At 46.8% G+C, this 12,827-nt stretch overlaps 1 protein-coding gene across 9 annotated transcripts in view; it reads right to left on the reverse strand.

Annotated features, from left to right (window-relative positions):
* KDM6A (lysine demethylase 6A) overlaps positions 1-12,827 on the reverse strand; it is a 293,777-nt gene that overhangs the window by 19,280 nt on the left and 261,670 nt on the right. For 4 of the 9 annotated variants that reach the window (XM_054005424.1, XM_054005404.1, XM_054005449.1 and 1 more), the window contains 3 exons: positions 11,214-11,372; positions 10,399-10,463; positions 10,245-10,319 (listed from right to left, as the gene is read on the reverse strand). In XM_054005424.1, coding sequence (XP_053861399.1) covers positions 10,245-10,319; positions 10,399-10,463; positions 11,214-11,372 — 299 coding nt within the window. The remainder of the gene's footprint in view (positions 1-10,244; positions 10,320-10,398; positions 10,464-11,213; positions 11,373-12,827) is intronic. The other 5 variants (XM_054005434.1, XM_054005468.1, XM_054005458.1 and 2 more) reach the window with 3 other exon arrangements.

Raw genomic sequence — 12,827 nt, forward strand, 5'->3', positions numbered from 1 at the left:
AGGTGTGAAATTGAGTGCACATACTTCTGAAAACTTAGGTCTCAGAGTCCATAGATCTCTAACTTTAAGTTTGGAAACGTCATAAAAATTCCTGCTATTCTTTAAACTTGAAATTTCAGCACACACATCATGTAAAACCTCTATACATTAAACTGCAAACAATCCCCCATTAAAAAAAAAAATCCCACTACGAATTCCCACCAGTCAACATCAATATATAAAAGTGGAATTCCATCCTTATTCTTCCCTCCTGCTCCGATTACGCTGCTCTACAGCTAAAATGCTTCTGAAATAAATGTAGTCAAACTTTACTAATTCTGGGTCACTGAGAACGAAAATGATGCTTAAAATTGTTGATTGGCTCTAGTTTTCAAGATATGCTATTGGGTCACTATATACGACCCTTGACTTGGGAATGGCGGAGAATAAGTGAGTTATAAAGGGAAGGGATCTCAATTTAAACCAGAAATGACTAAAATACATCTTTGACTGGATCTATGAATAAATCTATGACTGGGTTTGGACAGTACTTGCTTTTTAGGCAAAACAATGAATGATGAAATCTGAAGCTGGTATTGCGGCATACATGATATGAATTGCATCATGTTATTCCTAGAAGTCATGGATGATGCAATCATAACGAAGCTTACATCACTCTGCTGAACAAATTGCTCTATATCAGCTCTAGAAATCATACAGTGTCGTGCTCTCTTATTTGTCAGTGTTTGATTTTGCAAAGGGACACATTTCTGTTTAGCCAAAGTGAGCAGAGATGCCTCGTACTTGTGTGAACAGTGCAGATAACTTCTGCTATGTTTGTGGTGAAGTGACTTTTGCATCACAAAAGCGCAGTATAACCACTATGGTTAAGAAAGCCTATCACCTTTATTTTGCTGCAAAATTGGAGATCAGGACGAGAGGTGGGCCCCACACATATGCTGCAACACTTGTGCAACAAATCTTCGCCAGTGGTTGAACAGGAAAAGGAAATCTATGCCTTTTGCAGTGCCAATGATTTGGAGAGAGCCAACAAATCATCCCAGCCATTGTTACTTCTGCATGGTGCCTCCAGTTGGGAAAGGTGTGTCAAAGAAGAAAAGTGGACTGTGCATTATCCAAACATTCCATTAGCTATACGCCCAGTACCCCACGGAGAAGGACTGCCGGTTCCTGATACACCAGAATCATTTTCACTTGAGTCAGATGAGGAAGAGGAAGAGGATGAAATTTCTGGTCCTGAACCATCAATGTCACAGGACCCACATTTTCTCCCATCCTCCTCTGAACCACACCTCATAACACAAGGTGAGCTGAATGACCTTGTCAGGGATTTGGAACTATCCAAGAGTAAGGCAGAGCTGTTGGGCTCCAGACTACAGCAGTGGAATCTCCTGGCAGGTGATGTTAGTGTTTCCATGTTCCATGACCGTCAAAAGGATCTTGTCCCATTCTTCTTCATAGAAGGTGATCTTGTAGTCTGCAACAAGATCGTTCATGATCCAGATGAGTGGAGACTGTTCATTGATTCATCGAAGCCGAGTCTTAAAGCTGTTTTACTGCATAATGGCAATGTTTTGCCATCAATTCCAGTTGGTCATGCAGTCCATATGAAGGAAACCTATGACAACATGAAACAACTTTTGAGATGCATAAACTATGACCAACAACAGTGGCAGCTATGTGGCGATTTCAAGGTTGTTGCTCTCTTGTTGGTTGGTCTGCAGACTGGATACACAAAGTACTGCTGTTTTCTCTGCGAATGGGATAGTTATGCAAGGGATTCCCACTACATCAAGAAAGATTGGCCACTCCGACAGTCATTGGAGCCTGGGAGGAAAAGTGTTCAGCATCCACCACTTGTTGAATCAAGGAAGATTTTGTTACCACCCTTACACATCAAGCTGGGTCTGATGAAGAACTTTGTCAAGGCCATTGACAAAACACAAGCAGCTTTCAAGTACCTCCGTGGAAAATTTCCAAGGTTAAGTGAAGCTAAGATAAAGGAAGGTGTCTTTGTTGGTCCTCAGATTCGTGAACTTCTTCGAGATGATGCATTTGACCATGCACTGCGTGGCAAGGAAAAGACGGCATGGAAAGCCTTCCAGTTAGTGGCAATACATTTTCTCGGAAACAACAAGGCAGACAACTACAGGTTGTTAGTGGAAAACCTCCTCAAGGCATACAAAAGCCTTGGTTGCAACATGTCACTAAAGATAAATTTTTTGCACTCTCATCTAGATTTTTTTCCACCGAACTGCGGAGCAGTGAGCGACGAGCATGGCGAGCGATTTCACCAGGACATTGCAACAATGGAGAAATGCTATCAGGGCAAATGGAGCCCATCAATGCTTGCAGACTATTGCTGGATAGTGACAAGGGATGCTCCATTTAATGAATACAAGAGACAAGCCAAGAAGCGCCGAGTAGACACTGAATAGGACTAAACTTTGTACAGAACAGGACAGGTGAAATATTACCATGTAAAGCAACCATAAACACATGAAAAGATCTAGGTTTACAATTTATGATTAAAACTCTACTATCTACACAATATACATAGACATAAAATGGAAAAACTTAAATATCTTAGAAACAGTAGCCAATCAGTTGTTTCGTCATATTTGAATTCAGCACATTAAAATACATAATAAATAGCACATTTTATCTCTGAAGCAGAAGACTTCTCAAAAATTGTAGACCAGTGTTACCGCAAGAATTTGTTTACTAATGAGATAAGGATGGCTGTGGTGGTGAAAAAGACAGTTACCTTTTCCGTAACGGGTTTTCTTCGAGATGTGTTGCTCATGTCTATTCCACAATAGGTGTGCGTGCTCGCCACGTGCACCGGTGCCGGAAGTTTTTCCCCCAGCAGTACCCGTAGGGGAGTGCCCCAGCAACCCCTGGAGTGGCACCTCCATGATGTGGTATAAGGGGCGCTGCGCACTCCCCCCACCCTCAGTTCCTTCTTGCCAGACAACTCCAGCAGAGGGGAAGGAGGGCGGGATGTGGAATAGACAAGAACAATACAATTGCGAGGATTTTCTGAATCGCTACGATCAACTTAGGATTGAATAAGGACTGGGAATGGCTGAGCCATTACAAACATTGAATCTATCTCCCCTTATAAGTATTCTCACACTTCTTATCAAACTGTCTGTACTGGGCTATCTTGATTATCACTTCAAAAGTTTTTTTTTTCCACTTACTTAATTGGCCTCTCAGAGTTGGTAAGACAACTCCCACCTGTTCATGCTCTCTGTATGTGTGTATATATATCTCCTCAATGTATGTTCCATTCTATATGCATCCGAAGAAGTGGGCTGTAGCCCACAAAAGCTTATGCTCTAATAAATTTGTTAGTCTCTAAGGTGCTACAAGTACTCCTGTTCTTTTTTCTTGAATTGCTTAGTCTGCTCCAGGTGGAAAGCCAGAGCCCATCTCACATCCAGGGTCTGGAGGCAGCGCTTCTCACTGGACGTATGGGGCTTGGGGCAGAGGACCAGCAGAAAAATGTCCTGACCCATGTGATAGGCGGAGACCACCTTTGAGCGGAACGAAGGGTGTGGGAGGAGCAGGACCTTATCGTTATGAAACACCGTGTTCGGGGGCTCGGAGGTCAGGGCCCTGAGTTCCAAGACCCGCCTAGCCGACGTGATCGCAAACCAGGGAGGTTTGACCAGGAACACATGGCTAGTGGCTCAAATGGGGGCCCCAGGAGATGGGCCAACACCAGGTTTAGATCCCACTGCAGGACAGGGGGCCTAACATACAGGAAGAGGTGATCCAACCCCTTAAGGAACTGGCCAGTCATAGCCTGGGAGAATACCGTGTGGCCTTGCACCAGCGGATGGAAGGCCGATATGGCCGCCAGCTGCACCTTGACTGACTAGGGCGCCAGGCCATGGGCTCGAAGGTGAAGGAGGTAGTCCAGAATATGCTGGATCGGAGCGGCCACTGGGGAAATGCCCTTCTCGTCTGCCCATCTGGAAAACCTAGACCACTTTTCCAAGTAGGCTCAGCGCGTGGAGGGCCACCTGCTTTATAGGACATGCTGAACCCCTTCCAAGCTTGTACTTTCCTCCCTATCTAACCATTGAGCAGCCACGCCGTGAGGTGGAGTGCCGCTAAGTTGGGGTGGAGGAGGCAGCCCTGGTCCTCAGAGAGGAAGTCCAGGCGGGACGGCCCCGTGAGGGTCCCGTACCAATGCTGCCTGGGCCATGCCGGGGCAATCAGAAGGACCAGGGACCTTGCTGATCAGCGGGAACAGGGGAAAGGCATAGAGAAACTGGCTTAACCAGGACAGGAGGAAGGCATCGGAGATAGCGCCCCGTCCCAGCTCCCGCGGGACAGAACCGGGGCAGCGTCGGATCTGCCAAGTCGCGAACAGGTCCACCTGGGGAGTTCCCCATACTTGGAAAAGTCTGCGTGCCACCTCTGGGCAGAGAGACCACTCATGCTGAGAGAAGTCCCTGCTCAAGCGATCTGCCCGCGCATTCCAGGCGCCCGGCAGATGGAAGGCCCGTAGGCAGATGTCATGGGCTATACAAAAATCCCACAGTCTGAGGGCTTTGCGGCAGAGGATCGGCCCCGCCTTGCCTGTTGATGTAGAACATCGAGGCCGTGAGGACCCTGACCATCCGACTCTCCAAGTGCGAGCAGAAGGCCATGCACGCCAACCATACCGCTCTGAGTTCCTTGACGTTTATGTGGAGGGTCAGATCCAGAGCCAACCACAGATCTTGGATCTGAACGTTCCCGACATGGGCCCCCCATCCCAGGCCCGACCCGTCGGACACCAGTTCCAGCGACGGGGCCCTGCCCCTGATCAGGACCCCTTGGAGCATGTTTCTCGGGGAGGACCACCACTGTAGGAAGATTATCACTGGCTCGGGTACTGTGAGGACTTTGTCCATCCTGTCCCTGGCCAGGGAGAACTCCGAGGCCAACCAGAGATGGAGGGGCCTCATCCTGAGTCTGGCGTGATGGACCACATACGTGCATGCCAACATGTGACCCAAGAGCTGGAGGCACGCTCTGACTGTTGTCACCAGAAACCTTGTGACCGTGTCAATGAGCTCCTTCCGGGTCTCGAACCCGTCCGGTGGGAGGGAGGCTCTGGCCAACGAGGCATGCAGGACTGCCCCAATAAACTCTATGCGTTGTACTGGAATTAACGTGGACCTGGTGTCGTTTACCAACAGCCCCAAAGTGGTGCACGTGGACAGAAGGAGCGCCACATGATCCCGCACCTGCGACCAGGAGCTGCCCTTGACCAACCTGTCATCCAGATAGGGGAAGATCTGGACCCCCCAGCACCTGAGGTAGGCCGTCACCACCGACATACATTTCGTTAATACTCTGTGGGCAGTGGACAAGCCAAACGAGAGGACCGTAAATTGGTAGTGTTCCTGTCCCACAGTGAAACAGCGGAAGCGTCTGTGCCCCTCGAATATCTGAATGTGGAAGTATGCGTCCTGCAGATCGAGGGCAGCATACCAGGCCCCGGGAATCAGGGAGGGGATGATGGAGGCCAGGAAGACCATGTGGAACTTGAGCTTCACTATGTACTGGTTCAGGCCTCGCAGGTCCAAGATGAGCCTGAGCCCCCCTTTGGCCTTCGGGATACGGAAATAGTGGGAGTAGTACCACTTGCCTTAAAACTCCCCCGGTACTGCTTCCACCACTCTTAAGAGCAGGAGCCGCCGTACCTCCTGTCTGAGCCGGGAGATAGTTTGACAACCCATCAGTCCGAGATCAGCCGAGACCACTCCTGGAGGACACACAACGGAATGGAGAAGGGAAGCTTTATTGGGGGTGGATCCCTGTTGAGAACTGGCAGGGCACCCCCAGGCATCCCATCAAAACCGCCTTTTCCCCACTTGCTTGCCATTGCAGGACCCAGGCTGGGGAGCAGGCCGAGAATGCCTCTGTGGGCACCTCTTATAGTCCCGCGATTTCTTATAAGCGGTCTTGTATTTTGACTGGCTGGCCTGATCAGGAGTCTGCTGCAGCTTGAACTAAGGGTAGGGAGCCCCCTAGATTGAACTCATACCGGCCCAGGAGAGCCTGGTGGTTCGCCACCCGTAACTGGAAGCTCGAGAATGAATAAATTTTTCTTCCAAATGAGTCCAGCCTCCTTGAATCTTTATTTTTCGAGGTAGGGGCTGGTTGGCCCTGCCGTTCCCTGTGGTTGACCGACTCAACCACCAAGGAGTTAGGAGCAGGGTGGGTGTATAAGTATTCATGCCCCATGGCAGGTACAAAATACTTGCGTTCTGCTCTCTTAGAGATGGAGGCCAATGAGGCTGCGGTTTGCCACAGGGCATTTGAAATTTTCACCACTCCTTCATGGAGAGGCAAAAGCACCCTGCCCAGTGCCAAGGAGGACAATACATTAAACAGGGAGTTCGAGGGCTCCTCCATCTCCTTTGCTTGGAGGTGGAGGCTTGATGCCATCCTTTTTAAGAGTTCTTGGTGGGCCCTAAAGTCCTTCTGCGGGATGGAAGGAGGAGGGGCCATAATCGCCTCATCCGGGGAGGGTGAGGAGGCCGGCGCAGTACTTTGGGTGTCCACCGGCACCGGAGGGTCCACCACCTGGTCGGTCTCTGGGCACAGTGCCGAGGATGTATGTCCCACCGACTCGTTCCTCGGAGATCTGGAGAGGGAGGCTGAAGGTCCTTCTGAGGCTCGGGCCACCAAGCGAGCCTCCACCGGGGGCTGCGTCAGGGGCCACGGTGCCCACTGGTACCATTGAGCCAGCCACGGTGCCTGGTGGCTGTTCGGCTTGGCTGGCCTGGCCCATCGATGGACGACTACGAAGGAAGGCCGGGCTGACATATGACCTGGCGCTGTCTCTGGACCGGAAGGAGCGGCAGTGCCGGGAGCGATGCCAACCACGGGACCACGATCCCGACGTGGAGGACCAGTACTGTCAGTAACAGCTGCTCCGCGATCGGCTCCAGCGGGTGGACCCGTGATGGCGAGATGCCAGCGATCGACGTCTGGTGCTGCGGAGGCAGTGCCGTGGCAGGGTCCTGGAGTGGGATGATGAACGGGAATGACATCAACGTTCGTGCTGTGACTGGCTGCGACAGCCCCTCCGAGACGAGGACCTTTGGCAACATCTGCCTTGGTCCCGTCGGCGTTTGCTCCTTGAGGTGGGGCGGTGCCAAGAGTCTTGGTCAGATGGAACCGAACCAGACAGCCCGTGGGCGTGAAGGGCGATCCACGTGGACTTTGCCCTGAACAGTCGCTGGGTGGCGAACGGCGTCAGGAATGTTCCCTTGATTGAGACTGGTACCGAGCCGGGGCGACTGCGGAGATCCCAGTGGTGACTTGCCTCTGGTGCGCAGGGCTGACATCGGTGGTGCTCCTGGTACTGGCGTGGACATAATGTCCCAGGCCACCTTCAGGGCCTCCGGTGTGGAGGGCATCCAGACATCCGGAGAGGCTACTCTGCTCGATTTGAGTCGGAGGCCTAGAGGCCAGTGAGGATCGAGGACTGCCTGACATGGGTCTAGCCTCTGTCCCGGGTTTACTCCAGTGCTGTGGCGAAGAAGGAGAGTGGTGCCGACTAGTCGATGGCACCGAAGGATTGCCGCGCACCGACATCGGGGGCCAACTTGGAGCAGCTCTCCGGAGCCCGGGTCAGGGCCGACTCCATCAAAATAGCCCGGTGCCTAATGTTCCTTTCTCTCTTGGTCCAAGGCTTAAACGACTTGCAAATCTTGCAGCGATCGCTGAGAGATGGATTTCCCCCAAACAGTGTAGGCAGTCCGCGTGCGGACCACTCAGTGGCATAGATTGCCTACAAGTGTTGCACAGCTTACAACCTGGGGCACGGGGCATACCCTGGCCCGGCCGCTCTAGCTCAACTAAACTAACTAACTAACTACAGGTACCATACACTGAGCGAACAAGCAGTTTTGGGGACGACCCACAGCGAAACTGGAGCAGAGCAGTTCCAAAGCACCTTCGCTAGCGGCTTTGGGTGGGGGGAGCGCGCAGCGCCTCTTAAACCGCGCCATGGAGGCACCTCTCCAGAGGTCGCTGGGGCACTCGTCTATGGGTACTGCTACTTCCGGCACTGGTGCACATGGCAAGCACGCACACCTATTGTGAAATACACATGAGCAATCACTCGAAGAAGAGGAGGGAGGCTATGGATCAGGATGAATTTCCTGGAAAGAAGTAATTCCAGTGGGAGTGGGAGGGAGGAATGAAGAAAAGGTGGCGTATAGGTGATTGGAAGAGGAATGCAAAAGTACAGCCCAAGTGGTGAACATTAAGCTTATGAGAAAAAATGGGAGGATACAATGATGGGCATGAAGGGTGGATACATCACACACAAACCTATGTTTAAAAAATATTAAGGTTGCAAAATCAAGCACTCAGAAGTTAGGAAATGTCAAATGAGACGGAGTCCTGTGGAAATAATAGTATGTGATCATGATATACAGTCTTTGCACATATGCACAAGGGGACTATGTTTCTTAACTTATGAGTGCATGTTTTGTGCATGTAGTTTTCTAGGTTTTTAAAAAAGCACACCAAAAAAAAAAAAAAAATCCATCGTATGGCATTGTACTGACACTCCTGTGGTTAATCAGTAGGGTTGGAACTTTTAGATCCACTATACAGACCTCTGCCACTTGGGCTAATGGAGTAACTGGTGGGCAACAGTACGTTGTTATCCTCTGTGGGGGATGAGACACTTTGCCAATGGGTTTCACAGATATTTGCTGGCAGCAGAGGAATGGTGAGACTCAGGGATCTCGGGTTCTATTCCAGGCTCTGGAGAGGAGTATGCTTTGGTGCACACAGAATCTTTTGCTCATTTCCCCAAAATTTGACTACTACTAATCTGTTCCCTCCATCATGCACTGTCTCAGTCCTGCCTCTTCTATACCCCTGGTTCCTTGTCCCAGTCCCAGGGCAGGTCTACACTACGAGGCTAAGTTGATCTAAGTTACGCAACTCCAGCTACGTGAATAACTGTAGCTGGAGTCCGCGTATGTTAGGGGGACTTATTTCGGTGTCTATACCATGCTGGGTTGATGGGAGAAACTCTCCCATTGACTTACCTTATGCATCTCGTTCCGGTGGAGTACTGGAGACCAGTGATTGGTGGTCGATTTAGCGGGTCTTGACCCGCTAAATTGACCCCCCAATGGATCGATCGCGACATGTCGATTCCCTGGTAAGTGGAGACAAGCCCCCAGTCTCCAATTCTCAAAACTTTCGTTTCAGTCCCAGTCCCCTTTCCCAGTGAATACTAGTCTCTCTCTGTCTCTAGGGTCACTAGCTTAGTACCAATCAGCATTATACTAAAAGACAATGGAAGCAAACTACATTCTTTTCTCTTGAAATGCACAGTCTCTTAAAATACAAGCCTCCCATCAGAACTCTTTGCTAAGAAAAGAGAGTTAGGAGAGAAGATGAAGTCTTTTGGAAGTGCATTTTTAAAGTCTTAATGCATACTGTGTGAAATCCTTGGGAACAAACAAGATGAGAGAACAAAAGACTGGAATTTACTTATATACACAGAATGACACGGACTAGGAGATATGTAAAGGGATGTTTTGTATAGGAAGGGTGTGTTCTGGTGCTATATACACTGTTTGTCTTCCTCTCAATTATGCTACTGTGATTGCGAGTTGTAACTAAGGAAAGTATACTGAGAAGCCTAGAGGCCTTATGATAAAATCCTAACTTTCCTTCAAGCTCTCTCTAGGAAAAACATGCAGCTCAGCCTTTAAAAACACTTTCAGGCTCACATCATGAATTTGTTTCTGTTTATTATAGAACTTTTGCAACTGGCATCTACCTGCCTCAAAACACCAAGAATTTAACTGTATAAGCATTTGGTTTCAATTAATTTAGGGGTTGGGAATTCTAACACTTTGCAAAGATATGTGTTTCCTATATGGCAATATGGTGCTGCTGCTGTGTTATCAGAAAAACACATATTTCTTTTAAACTGCTGAAGCAACTGTTATGTAGCCAATGATAAGATAAGCAACTCTAAGATTAACTGGGAGCCAAATCCAAATAAATATCAGAAAATGATAGGGATAAAGTATGCATAGTTTTATTAAATACAAAAAAAAAAAAGTAAAATAAGCTACAGGAACCTAGATGTGAGGAAATAAAATAGGAAAAACTCTAGATAAATAATAAAGGTGGGCATGTTGGCTCAACTTTGTTTATAACTATAAAAGCTGACAAATTGCAGGGAGACTCACTTTTTGTCATCCGACAGATCAATGTTGGTCCCAAACTTGATTGTTTTGAAAGGTCCTCTTCTTCTCCTACCAGAGCTGTAAAAATTATGAAAACATATCAAATATATACCTTGGAACAGAAACTATAGAAGTATATTATTTATACCTAACTCACTTATCAGAAGATGTGGATTCATTATCTGAGTGGTCCTTGTGGTGACTCTTTTTCTCATTTTCCTCCTGCAAAACAAAAACGTGACATTTCCTATCACTTTATCATATAGTATTAATAGATTTAATCTCAAATCAAATAAAATATGAAAACCTTTGCATCTATAATTTTTATATGGACAATTTTTAGAGCCGGTCCAAAGGTTGCTTTGAAGATTAGAGGGAAATTGGGAATAAGAATGAGATAGGAATAGTGTTTTTGTTGACTTCCATAAAAGAGGAAAAGGAACATTGTGTTATGATCATTTTAACATGTACATGTATATTTTGCATTTCTTTGCTACTAGTAACTTGTTAAGAGACAGAAAAAATCTGATTTGAAAATACTGCAGTCATCTATGCAATTTTTTTCATGCAAAAGTTAATGACAATAGAGGCTTTCTGGCTGACCTCTCGTAACATGCCAGTTCATGTGCATTATCAAACATTCGCTGCTCTGGAAGCCTATATGCATTCTTTTCCTTCTATTTCTTAAAGTTTTGATACAGCTACACTCTGACAAACTTAAGAGTTGAGAACGTTAACATATTAGCTCTATATTTTAAAATTTATTGAAAGCAAATTATGCACACACTTTTACATTTGCTTCCCTTCTTCCCTACTGACAGAAATATTAGTTTGGCCCAGCACCCCATCTCAAATACTTTGCATATTTCTAGATTCTTCCTCTGACAATAACCAGGGCTCCAGCCACACACCTCCCCAACCCCACTCTCTGCATAAGGTTCTGCCCCATCCTCTGACCCCTTTCTAGCTTACCTTATGGCCCTGAGAACCAGTGGGGCTTAAGGCTTCTGGTAGCCCCCACCTTCCAACAGCGTTGGAATGATCTGGAAGAATACAATCCTCGCTCACTTCCCCAAACAGCAGCCGGAAATCTTCAGTGGATATCCCATTTCCCCAATCACCATTGCAGATCTAGAAAAATCCCATTTGTGTCCCTGATCAGCCCAATCCAAGTGCCATCAAAATCCCCCAATGTACCCCCTCCAGAATGTCCTTGATTCCTTCTCCTGCTTCTCTCACGGCCCATGATTAGTCCTCTCCACTTTCTTGCAACTACAAATCCAGACTTGGATCTCCTACCACATATTACTGCTTCTAATTCATCAGTGCTAGAACTAGGGATGCTACCGCACCCCCTGGCTTGAAGTGGTTTCCATCATATACAGCATTTACAGTTTTGTTCAATAGCTCTCAGCACTCCCACTATACAAATTGTTGCAACACGCCTGTTCTAATCTGCTCACAAAGTTCTTGTTTCTCCTGTCTGCAGTGCAAGTTCTAACTTAAAAGTTCTCCTGTCCTTCTCACCTCACCCAGCCCACCACCACTTTCCTTGTGATTACAGTGAAAATACCGGTCCTCGGCCCTCTGCTACTGCTGCTTCCCAACCTCTTCTAAGACAGAGCTGGTCAGAAATACCTTGCACTCTTTGCTCTATTTAGCTTAGTATTTTCATGTATCTAGGATCACATCTGTGTGGAGCTTTCAGGAGTTCCCAAGTTAATTCCAAGGATGTACTCACCACTAGAATTTGGGGCCACAAAAACTAGAAAACTTTTTTTTGTTTTTTTAATATTAGATAAGGTTAGCAAAAAATTATTTAAAAAAACATAAACACTTCACTTTAGTATTGAAACAATGTTTTTATAAAAAGAAAATATTAATTTTAGAACCAGAGGCCTTCCCAAATATAGGGGAAATTACATAACAGTAAACACAGAATGCCATTACATAATATCAGATATAGAAAGCATTAACAGACATATTTCTGAAACTATAACATTATTTCTACTGTATCAAATACTTGAGTTGAAGGAAAACAGTGCGTGTTGGCTTCTAAAAAGCAGCACAGAAACATTATATCATCATACACTGAATAAACAAATTTTATTTCGAAGTACTTTTCAGTTGGAAATTGAGAAATAGTATGTAAAAATATTTTTGTGAAGTTTTTTTTTTTAAGTTTTAAATGCATTTTTAAAATTTCAACAACTTTTAAATCTGAGTTTACATACTACTATATCTCACAGGGGTTCTCACACTGGGGGTCGGGACCCCCCAGGGGGTTGTGAGGTTATTACATGGGGGGGTCGCGAGCTGTCAGCCTCCACCCTAAACCCCGCTTTGCATCCACCATTTATAATGGTGTTAAATATATTAAAAAGTATTTTTAATTTATAAAGGGGGTCGCACTCAGAGGCTTGCTACGTGAAAGGGGTCACCAGTACAAAAGTTTGAGAACTACTGATATATCAGTTTAAGTTAACAGTTTTAAATGTATGTGAAAGTGATAACTAATAGTCTTACACTAAAGAAACTAAAGGGGTTTGTGCGTAACACCTTATAATCTATTTGCTCATCCATTCA

This window comes from Malaclemys terrapin, chromosome 1 (assembly GCF_027887155.1).
Source record: "Malaclemys terrapin pileata isolate rMalTer1 chromosome 1, rMalTer1.hap1, whole genome shotgun sequence".
Classification (NCBI taxonomy): Eukaryota; Metazoa; Chordata; order Testudines; family Emydidae; genus Malaclemys; species Malaclemys terrapin.